The sequence below is a fragment of the Saccostrea cucullata genome, unplaced genomic scaffold, assembly GCF_032062105.1.
Source record: "Saccostrea cucullata isolate Sc308-1 unplaced genomic scaffold, CSIRO_AGI_Scuc_v1 ctg7524, whole genome shotgun sequence".
Lineage (NCBI taxonomy): Eukaryota > Metazoa > Mollusca > Bivalvia > Ostreida > Ostreidae > Saccostrea > Saccostrea cuccullata.
The window spans coordinates 1-22,898 of record NW_026927484.1 but is presented as its reverse complement, the minus strand read 5'-3'; the positions used below and the strand labels follow the sequence as shown (position 1 = coordinate 22,898).

Genomic DNA, 22,898 nt, shown 5'->3' with positions numbered 1-22,898 from the left:
ATTATATCCTAAATAACTTCCTTATTTATAAAATTAACAAGTAGAGAACAATTACTGAAAAAAGTGATTTTTTTTTACTCTTCGATTTGGTAGATAAAAAAGTTTTAATGTCAGCTCAATACGTTAGCAGGATTATTACGGTAAAAAAGAGATGGTGCGGGGCAATCATAATTATTTCTAAGCTTTTTATTCCGTCATTGCAAAGTACCATAGGTTATTTATTTGAAATCAGGATGACAAAATGCTCTTATAATTTTCAATAGTATTAATAATAATAATTAATAATCAGCAAGATTTGTTGTTTCACTTCCATTTCGATACAGAATCTAGCAAAGCATTTTGAGCTCAATTTATTTACAGAACTTTTTTTTTGTCAGGAGAACAATGGTAAAATACAGCAACATGGATTAAAACACATTCTACGTTTCAGGTTACTGCGCTATATATAAACATAGGTAACCCGGATAATTATAACCAGGTGAAGGCTACCTCAGACACATTTAATTTGAACCGCAAGGGAAGGAAAAACTCATCTTATGTGGAACTATGAAAGGCTATATCTTTGGTCTAGTGGCAGAATGATGATTTTGTAAGGTAATTTTTACTTAATAAAGTATATTACTTATATATTATATTAAACTACATATCTAAATCTTCTACATTAATATTATTTCTACTTTCGTTTTATGTTCAATTAAGTTGGCCTTAAACTTACACGATTAAACGAGTGGAACATGTTTTCATTTTATAATTTTTGTATAACATGCCTCTAACATACAATTTACAAAATAAAAAAAAAAAAAACATCGAAGCCATTTTATATTTGGCCGAGACACCGGTGCTTGAGGATAGTATTAAACCCAACTTCACATCCACCTCTCGCTCCTTCCCATTGAATCTACCATCTGGCTTCAAAGATATATCTATATTTTACAATGTTTCAAAAAGATACAATCATTTGATACAATAATATAAATATAGGAAATGGTTTCTCACTTTTAGCTAAGTGACAACAGTATAATATTGTAGGGGCTTTTATTTATTTTCTTATAACAAGTTTCAATATTTTTCCAGGAGAAATGGAAATATATGTGGATTCCTGTCCCCAGAACATCACGGATGTTTTAGAGTCGTCCTCCAGGCTGGGATGTGGTCAGGATAAGTACGGGAACGATCAGTATCTCTGTATCCCTAACACGGACAAAACAGGGCTTATAGAACTGTGTTACAATGGAACCATGGGATTAATAAAAAGAGGTGAGGAATAAGAAATTTAACCTAAAACACATTTCTATGGTTTAAGTTTCAAACGAAAACCAACGAAAATCGAAGCATCTTAGAAAGTATTCTTTGACATACACTAGAATATATTTTATTTCTTACGTGTATGCATAACAATATACTTGATTAGGCAACTGTTTGGAAACCGATGGAGAAAATCTTCACTGGAACAACTGCCTTGGATTTTTATCAGGTTGTCCTGAAAAGGAATATCGAAGCAATGAAATATACCAATGTAAGATATTTGAAATAAATCATAATTAATATAAAAATGTTCAAATTAAAATCGCCACACTATTGTTTGTATTGAGTTTTAATTATGAAATAGAATTTTTTCATTAAAGGATTCATTATCATTTAGATTCTGCATGTCAAAACATCAATTCACGGCACAATTGCTATCTAGCTGAATCATCATGTCCTAATATGTAAGTAAACAAGAATGTAATATTTTAAATTGTTTTTTTTTTTTATTAATCTACGTTTTCATTATATCTGGAAAAACCTAATTAACTTTGGATTTCTATATTACATTATACTTAACTTTCATTAATACCGTGGTTCCCTACAAAGAAGACTTAACTTGAAAGAAAGCTGACTCAGAGCAGTCCTAGAGATTGTTATCTGGATGTTCAATTGTAGCTTCAGTAGGAAGCGTTCATAAATTAAATAGAGGGATCTCACTTCTAACTGAGATGCGCACTCCTTTTTAGTATCTGCCTCTAATGTTTTTGAGGTCAATGTTTGCTCTGGTTCTATTTTATATTGTTTTATGGATTTTTGATCTTGATTACTGTTTGCTTTCTACATACATTTTATCCTCACAGAGAATATCAATTAACTTTTATACGTACAGATGAAATAGATGCTCAACCAACATGCAGATTTTGAGAAGAAAATTTGTACTGATAGATAGATTGATTCAATCTTGATTTTGTAACAATTTTGATTATTTTTTTAATCATAAAGAGAGGTCACCTCATCGCGGTGAAGGACTTTGAATCTAGACCTATACTAACAACTAGTGTAATTAGCTATTAATGATTCTTTACCGTGAAAATGCTTTCTGCGATAGAAGATCTCGATCATCAGAAAGACAGGTCACTTTCACTTCTATAGTTCTGGGCTGTGTCTTGTTGGTTCTGTGCTTTGAAATATTTCTATTTTTAAATATTTGGGACAAAATATTAGACAGGTTTCACTGTATTGAAATTAAATCTACACTACCTGACGGTGCTTTCTTGTCAATATGACTGAACTCAGCTATGTCGTTCATGAGAATATTTGAAATATGTTCCCCGATATATTTCAATGTAAAAAAATGATCCTGTATTATGACCCCTTTAAATTCTTCAGGATCATTATTTGAAGAAATAAAGATCAGAACTAACTGAGGATGCTTCGAAGTTAATTGTCTATGACAAAACATTCCTATGCATATTTTAAAGTATTTTTCCCCAATCCATTCCTACGTAAAAAAAAGTTTATCCCCATTATGACCCTACTCCCGGGAGTTATTTATAAAACCTAGAATCTAAGCTATTGGAGAATGTTTCCTTAATAATAAATCAATAATTGACATGTTCTGGACGTTTTCTTAAAATTATTTTCTAAAATTTCATGTCTTAAATGTTGATCCCATATAATTGCCCCAAACAACATCGGAATCCATGTTCTGAACAAATGTGAATCTATACTAAGGTATATATAGCATATTTCATATAGATTTTAAAAATCTTTTGGCCACGTGGTTCAGTGATTTTTGAAGGATAACATATTTTTTTCACTATTTCTTCATTATCTTCCCTTGAATGAGGAATTGGTACTTTGAATAAAGTCGAAATCCCTTACTAAAGGAATGTTTAATTTGCAGTACGTTTGGTTGAAATTGGCCCAGTCGTAGATCTGAAAAAGTGTAAAATGTTAAAAATCTTACAGACGGACAATTGAAGGGAACAGATGGACAAAATGTGATCAGAAAAGCTCACTGGAACTTTGAATTTAGGTAACTTAAAATGTTTAAGAGAAAACAACATGGAATATTGAAAAGGAAAGACAGAGAACTGGGCATTGCGATCCCGATATGTTCCCTTTGTGTACTTGAAGAGAGAGGCATAATTTGGATAGATAATTTTTCGCTTTTTAAAAGAGTCCTAGAACTTTTGTATTGCCATTTTTATACAATTTTTATTTATATTTTTCTAAATTTATTTCATTTAAATATATTATACTTTCAGGAAAATTGTAAATATGTTTTGCAAATTAAGTACGTGATTTATAACTGTACTATAGATGGATATGAAAACATTAGCACGAGCTCAATTTTTGTTAATGCTTATGTTTTACTCGTGATCAATTAATATATGCAAATATCTGAGTAGGACAGACTAGCAAGTGTGCTTAATTTGCTTATTCTAATTTGTACTTGGATTGAAGTTCTTTTCTAGATTCTTTTAAGGACCCTCTCTATATACACCAGTGCAAAATTATTTTTGGACATTGAGAAAAATATATTGTATAAAGGAGTTAATATTGAGCTTATTTATCTAATTTTCACTGTATGGTGCGTGGCATTTACCCCTAGGAAAAATGTTCAAAGACAACACAGTATCGGTGAATAGAAATCACAGTTAATTACTTCAATAGAGAAAATACATGTGAATAACACATTCAGTTAATTTGTCTTGGCCTTTTAAAATACCAAGAATACTTGAATTAATTAAAAATTGAGTAATACATTGTAAATGTATATTTTTCAGAATTTATATCTAAGGACAGATCACTCTAACTGCAGAAAAATACCTTAGAATCAGAACTCTTTAGTGTGCAGTGTAGAGAGGTTTCTTAAATTATTTTTATTGTAGAGATATAATATAAATATTACCATTCTTTGGACCCATTACCAGTTTGTATTGGTTATATTATGGTAAGGTAATCCAGAAGGCCTGTTCGCCTCCATTTTTTCCTTTGTATACATAAGCTTGATTTGCCTTATTATTTATAGCACATTAAACACTACTTCAAGCAACAGCGCACTGGACGTGCAACCAACAATACCCCCTCCAGAAACATCTCATGTAGCAGAGATTGTGGGCGGTCTAGTTGCCTTCCTCTTCATACTAGTTGTTATTCTAATATTAGCTGTCGTTCTTTGGAGAAGAAAAAAGAGTCAGAAAAACGATACAAAAGAACTTATCTCAAGTATGTACGTTTTACAGAATAGTATTCAATATGTAAAAATAGATGGTATATTTTATATTTTCATACTTTGTCATTCTTCTAAATTTCATTCCACTGTTTTCTTCATTTATTTAAAGTTGAAGGTAAAGAGTTGTTGCTAGCAAAGGTGGATGGAACTCTAGGTTGCTTATTTTGGAAATTTTATTCTGTGTTACCTGTTTTTGATCTGAATGTAATAAAGGTTTTTATGTTACATTGAGTATCACTTTTTTCAAGATAAGGCCAGAACACCAAAGGAAAATCGTTACAATGTTCCAAGACAAATAGAGCCGTCTTTTCATGAAGATGATACCAGAGGTATAATTTTCATTAAACTCTCTCTCTCTCTCTCTCTCTCTCTCTCTCTCTCTCTCTCTCTCTCTCTGAAAAAAAGGGAATTAGGTTACATAAGACTTATTGAATTAAGATCTCTTTATCCTCCCAATTCTTAGGTTCAAATTACAAAAACTACATTTTCGTGCATTGAAGTTTAGATATACTAATTGTTGCTAGAAATGCATAAGATGTCATATTATTTAAGGTCGGAAACACAAATAACTAGATGTATGTCAACATACAAAAGTGTACATTTTTATGAACAATATTATAAAGTATATAACAACAGGCTCAAAAGCATAATTATGATGCTGAAAGTTCTGAAATACTTGCTACTTATAACAGACTTATGAGTTATGAATATTTTAATTTTTTTTTTACATTAGAAGTACTACATGTATGATAAAAATGCTTGAAACCTTAGAAGGAGTTATTGCCCTTTTCAAAATTTTTAAAGACTGAAAAGTCAGAAAAATGGGAGACATGAACCTCTTATTCATTTTCAAGATGGTCCGTATATTTTGTATTTTTGATACTGTATCATTAAATTCTTCTTAATTTCAGGCGATCTATTAATTTGTTTTTTCGTCTTCTTAATTGTATTTTTTTGTTTAAGATGAAGCTAAAGAGTTGTTGGAAGAAAAGGTGGATGAAACGTTCCCAGGTAATTCCTTTCCTGAATTTTATTCTGTAATTCCTGTTTTTGAGCTGAATTGAATAGAATAAAACACTCTTATGTTTTAAGGGATCTCACTAGAGGAAAATGATAATAATACCAACAATACACAAGAACTGAAGAAGTGCAACAAAAAATGAAATATGCAATGTTCCTGAACAAAGAGAAACACCTATTTGTAATTATACCAGTCTCTCTCTCAACACAAAAGTCGGGGAATAATATTTGATAAAGCTCACTGTATTGATTTGGGATGTTTTTTTTAATAACAATTGATTACTATTTTGAATGAAATCAAGATCATTACATAACTAAGCCGCGTAAATGAGGATTCTTCGAGCAACAAATCTTCTGCACCATGTTTTCCTACATTAAAGGTATAATTATGATAATTATAAGAAAAGGTGTGAAATTTTCTTCATTTAATAATTGTAAGAATTATAGGCTGTTTTAGATTTATCTCAGGTTACCTATTCCTATCTGTTTTCATTCGCCGTCTTGCATCGTGTGTAGTGCGATGTGTTTTAACATTTGAACACTTCCCTGAAAGGTCGCCCGCCTAGTGCAGTGATTAAAGCATCTTCTCTAGAGTCGCGAAGTAAGGAGTTGGTACTTACGTCGCGGGTTCGAATTCCACGGTGGGACATGGAGACCACGCAGCACTGTTAAGGCCTACGATGAGAAATCAACGGAAAATAGACCTGCAAAAAAGGGGGACCTTTTTAAAACTGAATTTATTTTTATTAAGTTGTTTAAATATCACAGAACACAAATACTTATTGAAATAGCATAGTATAACCCACTTTGTGCTGTATGAAGTTTGGTCCCATCGATGGACAGTCACGTGATGAATGCATATAGTTCGTGTACTAAATGTAGGTCATGAACAAATATCAGTATCACAAGGGCTCACCCTAGTTGAAAATAAAAAAATCAAGCTATTAATTGTTTCTACATACTTTGTAGTTTCTGAAAAGTGCTGCTGCGTTGAATAGATGTCGCGTTTTAATAGTTAAATTTTCAGGTAAATAAGCCAATGTCGAAATATGTTTGACTTTTACCAAATATTTTGTGTACTTATAAAATCACGCCCTCGATTTAAAGAAAGCAGCAGCACTTTTCAAGTTAAGAAAAATATCCTTTATCTATATTCAAAAGATGATTAAGATCTATGAAGTGTATGCCCTTGCAAAATGGCGATTTTATGAGGCATCTCGATGTAAAATATACGTAAACTGTACATAAAAACACGATATTATTAATAAAATACATTGTATTTTAAATAGTTAAGTAATAATTGCACTAAACAAAGGATATGTATTGGTATCAATCGACTATTTAAAACCTGTAAATTATGTTTCGTTAAATAATAAAACGCATTTTTCATTGTTAAAAAATTCCTCAATCTGCCTCTCACAGCACATGAAATACGTCATTTTTACCAAAATGACGTCATGTTTACAAGTTCATCGCGATCAGTGCTTTGTCTATAACCAGCTACATAGGATTTAACTAGCAAGTTTTTTAAATGCATAGATAAATTTTATTGTTGCTTATTATGCTTATACAGTTAAAAGTTGCAAACTATTTCATTGTCAGGTATAATGAGAAATACATAAAAGTAATATTTTTGTGTGACGTCACAGTAAACTTTTCCCGTATAAATAAGGCCCCGCCCCCTTATTCAAGCCTTAACAATGCTGCGCAGTTCTTCGGATGAGACCGTATAAACTGATGCCCCGTGTCGTAGTAAGTGCTGTCACGAAAAAGATCCCTTCCTGCTCTTGGGCACTGAGTCTTGAGTATAGAACAAAAATTGCAGTTTTCCACCAACAAGTGGTGGCGTCTTCATATGAATGAAAAAATCCCGAGAGGGACGTGAAATAATATACAAACATTCAATCAATCATCCCTGAAAAAGGCCAATCAATTTCAACCAATTGGGCATATCATGATAGCATCTATTATAGCAACTATGCGTGAAGAGGACCAAAAAAAAATTTTCATGGTCACTGACTCCGCGGGAGCCCTAGCTGTGGGGTGATGAAAATCTACTAAATAGAATGTAATCCTCTTTACTTCTGAATGTCAAGCCGTAAAACTGTTAACATGACTGTAATATATAAGCATTGAGTGTTCTACCAAACTTTCAAAATTCACAGTCCCTGGGCCAGTGGTTCTCCTGCTAGATTAGAACCGTATAAATAATAAAGAAAAGATGCATTATTTTTTTGAAAACATTTTCTCTGCTCCGGAGTATAAAACAAACAAACGTAATTCACAGTTGTGCTGTCGAAATGTGTCTGTTCCAAAATCGTGCATTTCATGACCCCTAAATAAGAAGTGTTACATATGTATGTTAGGGCAAAGTTCTATACTGCTAATTTTGCCAACATTAATTTAAAATGAAAATATTATTTACGTAAAATAATTACATGTAACGATAAATGAATGTTAATCGAGCTTATACAGGAATTTGAATATATCTAATTGCGTAATGGGTAACCAATTCAATCAAAAATAATTTTAATCAAATATCTTCAAAATAACGCTACAAATGCTTCTAATCTAAACGTTGTTTAATGTAAACCATTTTAACGTTTATTCAATACAAAATGAACATCAAATTTACGTAAAAATTAACATCAATTTTATGTTAATTGAAATAGTTTTTTACTTTCACTTTTTCAACACCCCCCCCCCCCCCCTAAAAATTCATACTTTATACGTTCATTGTGATAAAATCTTTCACAGAGGGTGCATTTTTTAGGACTTTTAACCTTGACCTGACTGTTTGACTCTATTTTGAAAACTTTAACAAAGGCCATAACTTTTAAAGTTAAGGTAATACCCACTAGCGCTTTCATATTTAACAGTTGTACAGCTGTATTTCTGGTGACAAAACATTACTTTGGAAACCAATAATTATTACCTTTTAACCTTGACCTTGGGAGTTTGACTTGCATTGAGAAACTTCGCCATAAGCTGCCATACATGAGCATTAGTGTTTCACATACACTTCTTGTAAATGTGTTTTTAAATATATTTCGAGGGGAACTTGTACAAAATTATATTACTTGTGTTTCATAAATGAGTTTGTGAAATCAGGCAGATAGACTAAAGAAAGTTTTTTTTTAAAATAAAAGATGACATATTAGGCAGCCCAAAGTTAATTCTACGTTTGACGGGTTTTTAGAGAAAGAGAGTGTTGCAGAAACTCACGATTATTACATGTACCTATAAATCGCACAAGACGAAAGACCACCTTTGAGCAATCGCTTAATGATAGCTTAATGGTGACTTAATGGTGCTAAAAGAAGTTAACTTCCATTAAGCCACCATTAAGCCACCATTAAGCTGCAACTTACAGGTGCTTAAAGTCCAAACTTCATTAAGCTACCATTAAGCCACCTTTAAGCCGAGCTTAATGGTGACTTAATGGTCAAATCTCATTAAACTTATACGCATTTTAAATCGAATCTTTGATCTAACTTTTTAAGTTATTTCAATGTTATTTACGTAAAATCTATTTTTTTTGTGATCTATAATTTTGTCTCGATCGTCATTTTTATATAATATTTCTGTCAACATGCAAAATCTGTAACAACGTATGTAATAATTATTTATTTAAAAAAAATCACATGCGGTAATGGGATAAAACGCCTTTTTTATTGATACTGTAAATAATTTTAAAAAAATATTAGAAACCGGGACCAAAGCCTGTTAGCTAACTTTATTCTCAGAGATTTTGCATGTAGACAGAAATATTATATAAAAATGACGATCGAAACAGAATTATAGATCACAAAAAAATAGATTTTGCGTAAATAACATTGAAATAACTTAAAGTGTTAGATCAAAGATTCGATATAAAATGCGTATTATAAGTTTAATGAGGTTTGACCATTAAGTCACCATTAAGCTCGGCTTAAAGGTGGCTTAATGGTAGCTTAATGAAGTTTGGACATTAAGCACCTGTAAGTTGCAGCTTAATGATGGCTTAATGGAGTGAACTTCTTTAAGCACCATTAAGTCACCATTAAGCTACCATTAAGCGATTGCTTAAAGGTGGTCTTTCGTCTTGTGAAGCATAATGGCTAAAGCAGCATTTTGAAAAAAAAATAAAACTGCGTGCCATAATCACACTGTTAGTGCTACAACCAAGATATTTTATTTGTTTCAAATCAAATCTTGGCTACTAACTGAGAGACCAAAATTGCAATAACCACAGTATGTAAAGAAAGAAATGATTTAATTAATACAGTCATTTATTTTGTTCCAAGACAAAACTAACCAAAGCATTAGTTTTAAGTCACATAAGTCTCTTTTGCATTTCCTTTGGAGAACAATTTTTATTTAATTTATGCGTTTTTTAAAAATGTGCCTCCTTGAAACAAAAATCGGAAATAGCAGTTTTGAAGAAAATTCCTGCCTGTTTGAGTATATATCAAAATTATTTTGTGTCAACAAGGCACTTTTACAGAACAATGGGGATTCCCTATTTAAAAATTGAAAATCTGATATATTTAAGGAATCACTGTCTACTTTTGAGAGTATGCCAGGGCATCAACAATAGTGGGAAACATGGGATAATTTGCATAACGGGCCAAGTCCGTTATACTAAAATTATCCCATGTTTCCCACCATTGTTGATGTCCCTGGCATACTCTCAAAACTAGACAGTGATTCCTTATATTTCCATTTCAATGTGAAATAAAATTGTAGATTTAGACTTTGAAAATGTAGACGTAGACTTAAATCACACGAGGACTTCTATGCCAATTTCAATAGTCCTCGCCAACTGACGTCAAACACAAAAGCAGCCGCACGAGATTTACATGGATATTTGGCCTACTTGCGTCAGACACAGAGACAGATGCGCACGAGATTTGCATGTGTATTAGGCCTCCTTAGCTCCTGACCTATCGACCTGCCTTATTTACATTCCGGCAGAAATGTCTAGAAATAAACTCCGACTACTTTCAAAGAGTTATCACAGAGAAAAAAAATAGAATGGAAATATTTTGCCGTAAGACTAATTTTCACATCATTTAATAGCAAATTTAAAGTCAATACACACCTTCCAAATATTGTTTCTCGTTGTGCTTTTTATATTGTTGCATTCGAAAAAAAAATTAAATATGAGTTTCTGCAACATAAAAATCCTTTTTAAATCTTCTACAGATTTAAAGGAAATAACAAGAGAACTGCAACACCCTCTTTGCATTTCGGAAAAAAACATAGCGGAATATTTTGAGTTTGTATTCTCGTCTCCTTAATTTTTTAGCAGATACAATTACATTGTACGAGGGTTGTCCCATAAAATCGTGGACAAAGCGTTTTTCTCGAAAAGTAATGGGCGCACTAAGCTGAAATTTTCAGTAAATGTTTATTTATCATATTTAAGTGAATCATAATGTTTTTGATAATATATATTCAAAAATAAAGAATTTATTCTGCTTGAATGTGCACAAGGTACGGTCCTACGGCGCACGGTAAAAATAGCAAGGTTATATTAGAGAAGACATAAGAATTAATTCGAAATAAAAGTTTTCAATACATAAGATTAGGATGAAAATTATCCTAATTCCATTCCTTAATCAATTCTGTCGTCTTTTTAAAAATTTCAAGGCATTTGGTTAATTTTTGGCATTTTCCCGAGCATTCGAAATGGGAAAGTTATAAACACAATACACGAAAAATGGCGACTTTTTATGAAGTTACGGCGCACCGGAGAGCAGTTCAGATAGATTAGGATGTTGTAATGATGCCTTAAGAGACTTTAAATGAATACAGAAGAAAAAAAATATGAAAAATATCACCAGATCTCTAGTATATAAATGAAATGAAAGTTTTCTTAGTGAAGTCTTCGTGGTCGAGTCCCCAGATAGTGCAAAACATATGGACAGACTGCCATTTGTAATAGCAAAGGACGCTGTCACTGACGACCGTAGTTGAATGATGGTGAGAATACTGTCTGTAACTTGCTAATTAATATTCAGAAGATTGCATGAGTGTGCCACATTGGTTTCTTAACTGGTTATAGATACTCACATATGTAAATCAATAAAATTTCTAAATTTAAGTGGGGCTTATCCAACTTTAAGTTTAGCTAAGATGAAACGTGACGCTGTTTTAGACACTTTGACGTTATCATCCGTGCGCCGTAGGGCGATACAGTACATAACATAAAATATCACAATTTGTTTACCTATGCATATATCTATTTGAAATTTGCTATGTATATTCATAATTTATCTACTAAAAAGTGGTGAAAATTTCAGAACGCAGTGATGATTATTTTTCAAACTAGACAACTTGTCCACGATTTTGTGGGACAACCCTCGTATACACAAAATCAACATTCGGACACAGTGTTTAAGGGTAATTTTACATATTTTACATATGTCTCTCAGAATAACAGATAAACTAAACATCAACAAAAAGCCTTCATGCTACATAATATTTGCAATTTTTAATATACCTAAATTAGTAAATACTCATGTGATTAAAAGAAACACGCACGCTAACTCTCGATTCCCGCCTACATTTTGGAACCATTTAATTTGATATGAATAGCAAATTGGCCATAAAATCTTTGTTTGATACAAAGAACAGTTCAATGGTAATTGATAAATCGTCTTAATACCAGCGCTAAACAGTAAATTATCCATAATTCCAGCTCTTGAAAAAGGGGGGGGGGTTAGACGATATTTTCCATTGAAATCCGAGTTTCAAACAACACCGTATTTTGAAATAGTCATGGATATGATTAAATGTTCCTTATATCTTTTCTTATGTTTTAGGCAAATAAATAAAACATAAATATTTCAATAAAATATAATGTTTCAGTTATATATCTCTTCGAAATTGGTGGAAAATAAGCATTTTTATCGTTTTTTGTCAATAAACATATGTTCCCCCCCGTGTCACACAAAAAGATTTGGTATGAATTTGTGAAATACCATTCCATATAACATGTAAAAAGGAATTTTTGTGACACGGGGGGGGGGGGGGGGGGGGGGGGGAAGATGTTTATAAAATATTTTCCGTTTTCCATTGATTTCTATTGTGAAAAACACAAGTTTTACCAAAATTTTAGAGTTATCTCTCTTTGTTTTCCCAAATAAGTAATGTTTTATGAAAATTTGTATACTTATCTATGAAAAATATCAAAAATTCTTTGAATATGTTAACTTTTGAAAATTGACTTTGAGGTAGGCGGGAGAACAATACTATCGTTCGCAATTCTTTTTGTTTGTTATGTTTTTTTTCTCAATCATTCATAGATTTTGGCGTTTTGGGGTGACGTTATTTAAACGTAGAATTTATATCCGCCAGTCTAAAGTCTGTTTCGAAAGATTTTCTTTCCTTGTGAACAGCCACCGGGTCTTTCCGTCCAAATGTTCGAACGCAGTCATATGTCATTATTTATCTTCATTTCAAGAATCCGATTAAAATGCTTTTTGTATTCAAGATATTACATGTACAACGTCAGATATTATACAGCTTTATTATATTGATATTGACCTCTGTGGGACCTGTGTGAAGATCACGAAACATTACATGCTGAATTCATATTTGAGGATATGCCTTTTATTTGTTTATGTTCATTGTTATTGTACATCTCCACGCGTTATGCACGGTGACACTCGGAGCCCTGCGCATATCCTTTTTTTCCCCGACCTTTACAATACAATACATGTACACAGTATTTACGATAGATAGATCTTATGTAAGATTGAACTAGAATCCGTGCATCCCATCCCCTGGGAGTTTGGATAATTGTTCATGGATTGCCATTGTTACCATTGCAGAATATTCCGAAATTTTGACCTTGTATACTTATATTATTAGGCAATAATACTTTATAACAGAAGTACAAATTCAGAATTGACATACTGCCATAGAACTTAATGATTTGCTTAAGGAATCACTGTCTAGTTTGTATGGTATGCCAGGGCATCAACGATAGTTGGAAACATGAGATAATTTGCATATCGGTCGAAGCTCGTTATGCATAAGTTATCACATGTTTGCCACTATCGTTGATTTCCCTGGCATACTATACTAACTAGATAGTGATTCCTTATATTTCCATTTCACAATGAAATAAAATTGTAGATTTATACTTATAATATATAGACAAATATTTAAATTACATGAGGACTCCCATGCCAATTTCAACAGTCCTCGCCAACTGAAGTCAAGCACACGTGCAGCTGCATGCGATTTACATACATATTTGGCTTCTTTAGCCTCAGACACAGAGACAGATGCGCACGAGATTTGCATACATATTAGGCCTCCTTAGCTCCTGATCTATTGATTTGCCTAATTTAAATTTCGGTAGAATTATCAATAATCAACTCCGCTAACTTTCAAAGAGTTATCACAGAGAAAAAATAGAAATGGAAATATAAATAAATCATAGTTTTTCTCAAAGTTTTCTGCTAAATAATTATTTTCATTTTAATTTTAGATCAATTAGAGCGTATTTACCTGGGTGATTACAACACATGGAAGCTTTTGGGTCTGAATTTATTCAATTATCTCTACATAACTGTTCCCCTCACAAATATTAACCGGTACTTACATATTGTTACTTCTTGATTATCATGTTTATTATTAATGATAATTTTCTTAGGAAAAAACTCTCTAATATATAGAGACATAAAATCAAACGAAGTCTACATTGGATTTACAGCTACCGTCGTATGGAATTCAGAAATTAAGGACAGATGATACAAACATTTTTTTCTTTCAAAAAGATTTGATATCATGTCACAAGTTTGAAAAGTGGATGGTTCTTAGAATTTTTTCTCCGAAGAACTGGAAAAATCAAATAGACTTGGAAAATATTAGTAATTTTTCAATAAAAAAACAAATATAGACAAATCACATTCAGTAAAGTTTTACAGGTGAAAACAAATTTCAGAATATGTTATCTTGGTGTTAAAAGTGTAATATAAACTTAAAAAATTATACCAAGCCAGTTGAATTTTAAGAGGAAGTTCAAAATGACAAAAAATTAGCAACATCACATAGGCTGATTTTTACCATTTAGGTTTTCCTAATAAAATTCAACCGGCTTGGTATAAGACTTTTTCATATTCCAGTTCTTAGGAGAAAAAAGTCTGAGAACCAAACACGTTTCTAAACTTGTGACATGATATTTTAAATCTTTTTCAAAGAAAAAATTTGTTTGTATCATCTGTCCTTAAAGCCTTTTAAACTATACAATACTCGATCCATACCTTTAAGAATTATGGTGAAACTAAGAAAACTATACCACCTTATTCGATCCCGGTTAAAACCTAACAATGACAGGAATTTTCTCCTCATATTTGATATTTAATAGATAATTTTTTTTTACCATATTCCATATCCATTTTTATTGACCACATACCGGAATACTCAAATGTAGTGCAACTAGTTTATTAAACATATAGAATAGGCACTTAATTGGGGCTGGACCCACACCCCTTCAACATTTTTGTCCTGTTTAGGCCACAACAATTTAATTTCTTGGTCTTCGGATTTTTGAGAGAAAAAAAATGGGGCGAGCGAGCGATTTGAAAATTTTTAAATTAAAAAGCTGAAATTTTAAAATGGAGAAGCGGTGTAAAATGAAATGAGGCGAGCGATAATATTTTATTTTTTAAAACCTGTTTATTTCAATTCAAAGTGATTCAAGTAGGAATCATACATCATGTAAAAATCCAATTCACAACATTTTATCTTTTACACCTCTTGGGCAGAATATCCCCCCCCCCCCCAAGTTCTAGGGGTTTTGTGGATATTTTCACAAAGTTGAAATAAAGCTTGAATAACTGAATATTGTTCATAAATTAATGAGCAGAAATAGGAGGTTCTGTATCATCCAGAGGATTTTCAGTACTTCAGCAATGGACACACACAGGTGGAAGGTAGACAGTGCTTTAAAGTAGTTGAAAAATAACTGTGCAGTTTGTGGCCTTCTGTACTACTATTCCTGGATCCGCTGTGTCCTCTGGTACCAGGTATACTAATGATCCTCTTAAACGAATTAATATCTTCTTCTGCAACAACTTTCCATTATGTAAAAGCAGTCTAACAATATATCAATCTAAAATAAATTTAAGTTTGTACTTATCTGAAACTGCAATTCAAACAATAACAGGTAATGAAACAGCCCTTCTACTTACCTTTTTTTCACTGTTAAGTGTAGACACATCTGTGTTTTGACCACTCTCCACAGTCCACATACAATAATTATCTCAAACTTTCTGGGTCTTAAACACTTCCCTGTTTTTCTATCATCTGTGTATTGTCCATACACCTATTAAATGTTTTATGAAAAGTCAGATTCAAATAAGATTTTACAAAGTTATGCCCTTACAGGACAATGGTGAAAAGGAACGTAATTGACATTTCATTTGACATAATATCACTGCTTCTTAATTTTTATAACACCTATTTCATACGGCTTGTAACAAACAGTTCTGTATGGTACACATGGCAGTTTCATGCATTATTCTATACATAACAGCATAAGACAGGTTAGGCACAGTTCCTTTTTCGGGGAAGTATTACTATAAAAGGGAACAATTACCCTTTTCAGTAATAAAAACATTACTGAATTCGGGAACTTTCACTCGTTTAGCCTCTATTCTCGTGTTTGTTTTGAATAAAAGATAAAGTGCAAGAATATTTTCACATCTTCTAAATATTTATTGTGTACTAAGTGTATGTGTGCTCAAAACTGCGATATTTATTGCTGCAAATAGCTGAAAAAGAGTTGTGAAATCTTTCTATTATATAGATATCTTATGGAAGCTTACCTGTGTTAAAATTGTGATAATGGATACGTTCAGCACTTGCTTACTTGTTCATGAGATTAATCGTTCAAATTTGATTTTATACTATTTCTTTAAATGAAATCGTAATAATAATTTTAAATACCACTACTTCTTTTACAGATGAAAATAATTCTATTTGAAATATTAAATTTCAAATGAAATTCTTTTAAAATGGTTTTAGAACTAATGTCCTTATTAGATTCCATACTTTAAGTACCATTTATCAACAGTGAAAATGATTAAATCTCATCATACTCTTGTCTGCAGTACTGAAGGACCGAACTTTTTGTTCAGTGAGGTTTGTTTGACAAAGATTAAACACATCACATCGTATCTTTTATGCAATTTTTATTTGATAAATGGATTAGAGCCATTATTGAAAAAATGTGACAAAAATTCCCTTATTCAGTAATGTTTTTATTACTGAAAAGAGTAATAGTTCCCTTTTATAGTAATACTTCCCCTAAAAAGGAACTGTGCTCAACCTGTAAGATGCTTTAAACAAAGATACAAAGTCAGTGTTAGTTTTTTAGTTGTGATTAATTGCACAAACTTACATGAAAGTGTAGTAGATATATATTTTTCAGAAACTTCGATATCAGCATTGACTGCAAGAATGAATTGGGCTTGTTGGTTTTCACGTATTAAACAGGTTGAGCACAGTTCCTTTTTCGGGGAAGTATTACTATAAAAGGGAACTATTACTCTTTTCAGTAATAAAAACATTACTGAATTAGGGAATTTTTGTCACATTTTTTAAATAATGGCTCTATTCCATTTATCAAATAAAAAGTGCATAAAAGATACGATGTGATGTGTTTAATCTTTGTCAAACAAAACTCACTGAACAAAAAGTTCGGTCCTTCAGTACTGCAGACAAGAGTATGATGAGATTTAATCATTTTCACTGTTGATAAATGGTACTTAAAGTATGGAATCTAATAAGGACATTAGTTCTAAAACCATTTTAAAAGAATTTCATTTGAAATTTAATATTTCAAATAATTATTTTCATCTGTAAAAGAAGTAGTGGTATTTAAAATTATTTTTACGATGTTCATTTAAAGAAATAGTATAAAATTAAATTAGAACGAATAATCTCATGAACAAGTTAGCAAGTGCTGAACGTACCCATTATCACAATTTTAACACAGGTTAGCTTCCATAAGAGATCTTTATAATAGAAATATTTCACAACTCTTTTTCAGCTATTTGCAGCAATAAATACCGCAGTTTTGAGCACACATACACATAATACATAATAAATATTTAGAAGATGTGAAAATATTCTTGCACTTTATCTTTTATTCAAAACAAACACGAGAATAGAGGCTAAACGAGTGAAAGTTCCCGAATTCAGTAATGTTTTTATTACTGAAAAGGGTAATAGTTCCCTTTTATAGTAATACTTCCCCGAAAAAGGAACTGTGCCCAACCTGTTAAACGTATTTCAATGATCGAATCACTGTCTTTCGAATAAACAGTAAACACATTTTTCAAACAGTTCGACGAACGTTCGCCCAGTGTTTTTCATTATAACTCCTCCTTCTTGATCACAAATTTTTACCACGAGCACAGGCAGGCATTCAGGCCTTTCTATGCTAGACTCTTTACTTCAAATACTGACAATCCGGCGCCATAGATTTTTGATACGATCAGTGTACATGTAATTCAGGAATAGACACGTACGTTTTTGAAAGCCTTGATTTAAAACTTTACCGTGACTTGCAATGAAAAAAAAAATAAAAGTAAGAGTCGAAAATGATGCGGAAAACGGAACAAAATATTCCGGATGCTGGAAATTTTTTTAATATTATTTTTTGGAAAGTTATAAATTGCGTGCGCGCGGGTCCGGCGACCAAGATATTGAATTGGTGTGGCCTTATGTATAACATGCACTAATATCGTAACTGATTTTCATAATATCTTTTTCGACTGATACATAGGATATTACATGTCTTAAATAGTTTTAAAAAGCTTATTGATACAGGGTTACTTTATCGATATTAGCTAGGTAGTGCATAAAGGAACGCAAAAATAGGACAAAGTTTTATGCACTCCAGAATTAGAAACAAATGGAAGGGTTAGCAGCCCCAAGTTTCTATGATACATACATGTAGTTGTGAAATCGGAGATATTTTAATGATTATTTTTATTCATTTTTGACGATCATAGTTAGATGTTTACGTTTAAATCTGACAATTAAAAAACAAGAGGCCCATGGGCCACATCACTCACCTGAGAAGCATTGGCCATTCTGTTCTTTACCAGATTTCCCCCTTGTAATACATATTGTGACCCCACCCTTCCCACTTATCATAATTTAAACAATATGAAATCTACACTACCCCAGTATGCTTCAAAATAAGTTTCAGCTTTGATTTTCAGATTTTTTCTATATATTTCTATGTAAAACAATGATTCTCCATTGTGGCCCCGCCCAACCCCCAGGCGTCATGATTTAAACAATTTAGAATCAACACTACCCCAGGATGCTTCCAAATAAGTTTCAGCTTCTCTGACTCAGTGGTTCTTGAGAAGAAGATTTTCAAAGATTTTTCCTATATATTTCAATGAAAAACTTTGATTCCCCATTGTGGGCCCGCCCTACCCCTGGGGGTCATGGTTTGAACAATTTAGAATCTACACTACCCTAAAATGCTTCCACATAAGGTTCAGCTTTTCTGACCCAGTAGTTCTTGAGAAGATTTTCAAAGATTTTTCCTATATATTTCTATGTAAAACATTGATTCCCCATTGTGGCCCCACCCTACCCCCGGAGGTCATGATTTGTATAATTGAGAATCTACACTACCCCAGGATGCTTCCACATAAGTTTCAGCTTTTCTGGTCCGGTGGTTATTGAGAAGAAGATTTTCATAGATTTTTCCTATATATTTCTATGTAAAACATTGATTCCCCATTGTGGCCCCGCCTTACCCCTGGGGGTCATGATTTGAACAATTTAGAATCTACACTACCCCAGGATGCTTTCACATAAGTTTCAGCTTCAGCGGTTCTTGAGAAGAAGATTTTTTAATGACCCAACCCTATTTTTGTCTTTTCTTGATTATCTCCCCTTGCGAGGAGATATGTCCCTTCATTTTAACAATTTAAATTTCCCTTCACCCAAGGATGCTTTGTACCAAGTTTGGTCAAAATTGGCCCAGTGGTTCTGGAGAAGAAGTCGAAAATGTGAAAAGTTTACAGACGGACGGACGGACAGACGGACGGACAGACAGACAGACGGACGAAGGACAAAATGTGATCAGAAAAGCTCACTTGAGCCTTCGGCTCAGGTGAGCTAATAAACAAAAGGCAACTCTAAATAGAGGAACATTACAAGTTTTTATATACAACTACAGGGCAAGAATACCGGTATAATCCATGAATTTAATGTTGTAAATACTGACTTTTTCTTGTGGATAGTTACTCATGATATTTCATTTTATTTTTCTAGATCAGTTCTACACACTGACTAATGACGAGGTGTCAGTGTTATTCTGTTTTCTGTGTTCTGACTCTGGTCCTCCTGACTTCACTGACACAGAGTGGCTGGACATGCTTAATGTGATACGAGGGTTAGTGTACCGTAAACAGACGGTGTACGGTAAAGAGAATCCTGTGACACGTGAGGGAGCACAGCAGACTCTGGACAGACTGAAGTCACGTGATTTCCTTTGGGAAGATCAGGACAAGATAACGAAGGACACAAAGGATGAGACAATGTATAGGATAGCATCAATAACGAGTTATATACAATTCTGTTACAGTAGTTATGACACAGCCAGTGTGTACCTGAGATCAAAGAGATACAACAGAGAACCTGGAGAGAAGTGTGTCCGTGGTGACTGGACTATCTGTGACCACTTACTGATACGCCGTCTACAGATGAACATACTGACTCACGTCACCATGGAGGACACGAGTATATATGATAAGATAAACAAGATATGTAAGTCAGTGGAAAAATGTGATTTATTCATATCCCTTTTCAGAATTTTTGAATGATTGTACATGTATCATATTCTGGAGCGAAGTTATAATTAGAAACATATACTACAGGTTTCCGTATAGTTCTAGGTATTTATTCGTATTTTCCTTCATCAAGAACTTTAATGAAGGTAAATTCAGAAAATCTGGACCCGGTTGTATCAACGGTTCATTAAATTTAATGAATTATTAAGTCTAATGATTCATTAAATTCTTAATGATACATTAGTTAATAAAGTCATTAAAGTGTGTTGTACAAAACCTTTATTAGAGTCTTATTACTTAATGAATCATTAAATATTTAAGAATTCATTAAAGATTTATTAACATTAGGGGAATATCCCACAATGCAGGTTTAATGATGCTCTATTCATTCATTAAATGTTGATACAACCGGATCCTGAAGAATAAAGTTAATTAAAAAAGCTTTTAACTCACAGCTTTAATAACTGAAATTGAATTTCAAATTAGCATCAAGGCGTTTTATTCTCTTTAGATGTAGGCGATAGCCTGTCCACTTCTCTAAAGAGAATACAGGGCGTTTAACTGTAAATGTTTTAAGGACCCTCTCTACACTAGCGCAAATTTTATTTTGGACATTGAGAAAAATATATCGTATAACATGTATAAAGGAGTTAATGATAAGCTTATTTATCTAATTTTCACTACGTGGTGCGTAGCATTTATCCCGGGAAAAATGTTCAAAGACATTACAGTATCAGTGAAAAGAAATCACTGTTAATTATTTCAATATAGAAAAGAAAACATGTAAATAACACGTTCAGTTAATTTATCTTGGCCTTTTAAATGTAGTAAGCCCTGTTTAAACCCGTACTTGTCGCGTTCATATTTTATTCTACCGAAATTAGAATCAGTGATCACCCCCCCCCCCCTTCCCAACGAAAAAATAAAATTCTAAATCAGCGTCAAATAGAGAATACTGATAATAATTTTCTTTAATGCATAATATGAATATAGAGAAAACATGTAAATAACACGTTCAGTTAATTTATCTTGGCCTTTTAAAATGTTAAGAATACTTGAATTAATTACACACACAAACTGAGTTAACATTAAATAATTCTAAATATATGTACAAGAAAGTTACGGCACGGGTTCGAATCCCACCGTGGGGCGTGGACAGGTCCATTGGAAGAAACCGTATAAACCGAGGTCCAATGTCGCAGTAGGTAATACGGCCCCCTGATTCTAAGGTATGTTTCTACAGTTGGAGTGATCTGCCCCTATATCTATATTCTAAAAGATGGAAATCTTTAAAAGATATTACACAATTTGTGTGTGTAATTAATTCAGTTTAAGTCAAAAACTTAGCATGCTTTATGTTACGAGACCCAGAACTTTTAGTGTGCAGTGTAGAAAGGGTTCTAAAGACAACAGTGTAAAAGTATTATATTGGGCGGTGTATTCTTTTCAGCGCTTTTAGAGAAAAATAGTTCCGCTAATTAGGCCTATAATCCATCGCTTAATGTCTTGAATATTGATACATGAATAAGAACATAATGAAATGCGCTAAATCAAATCTACGCTAACTTGTTTAAAATCACTTTCCGCTAAATATCGTATACGTCAAATATACATGTAATTATACATTTACAGTATTTTTTTTCTACAGTGAACATTCCAGTAAATAATTTAATGAGCAGCAAAGATAAACGAGAAGAATTTCTAAACGATCTAAAAAAGGAAGGGGAATCTGTATACAGCAGGAATCAAACACGTAACGGTGTAGATCACGTGACGTGGCCCTGGAGATACGGAGATTACGCTAGACCTGACATCGTGAGATCCTGTATAGGTCTACATCAACACTGGGACATTTACATCATCGACAACAAAGCTTACAGAAAACCAAGTAAGAAGGAAACAAGATTATCTTTCCAGAAAATATCACCTCTCTGGCTTCAATATTATTAGAGGATTTTAAAAAAAAGGAAAGTATTTTTGTCAGTATTGACCTGTTCAACATTTCCTAATACTTTAGACATTAGATCAATAAAAGCTTGAGGAGTCTACTCATCATAACATTATTACACTAGGGCTGCCACGGTTCAGACATTTTTCGCTTCGGTTCGGTTCAGAAAATAAATTCTCGGTTTTCGGTTTTTTCGGTTCGGTTTTCATTTTGAGAACTTAAATAAAACATCTTTATATATATCAAAGGATAATAAGGATTAAGGACATTGTGAAAAGTACTATTTTGCTGACACAAATTTCTATCCATTTTATTCAACAGAACAAGTTGTTAAATGTAACAAAAAATAACAAAATAATAAACTTCTTGTTTAAAATAAAATAAAATAAATTTAGTTATTGACTAGAGTTATCACCAAATCACAAGTGTGGGAATACTTCACATTTTTGAAAGTAGGGGACGTTGTTGACAAAACAACTACTTGTGATTTGGTTTTCCTTCCACAAGTGTATACATGCCATGTTTAAATGTCTTCGATGTTACCTGTATTTTCATTGGTTAAAGAACCCTTCATTGAAATAAACAACCAATCACAACGCGTGTTGCAAGCAAATTAGTA

At 32.5% G+C, this 22,898-nt stretch overlaps 1 protein-coding gene across 1 annotated transcript; it reads left to right on the top strand.

The window, feature by feature from the left end:
* Positions 1-130: 130 nt before the first annotated feature.
* Positions 131-22,281, top strand: LOC134274636 (uncharacterized). The gene is made up of 12 exons (XM_062756908.1): positions 131-594; positions 1,075-1,257; positions 1,412-1,516; positions 1,643-1,709; positions 4,286-4,482; positions 4,599-4,643; positions 4,738-4,818; positions 5,453-5,500; positions 13,995-14,100; positions 16,806-16,840; positions 19,814-20,308; positions 21,980-22,281. The coding sequence occupies exons 2-12, from the start codon at positions 1,080-1,082 to the stop codon at positions 22,279-22,281; spliced, it is 1,659 nt and encodes a 552-aa protein (XP_062612892.1). The 5' UTR covers positions 131-594; positions 1,075-1,079.
* Positions 22,282-22,898: the final 617 nt, after the last annotated feature.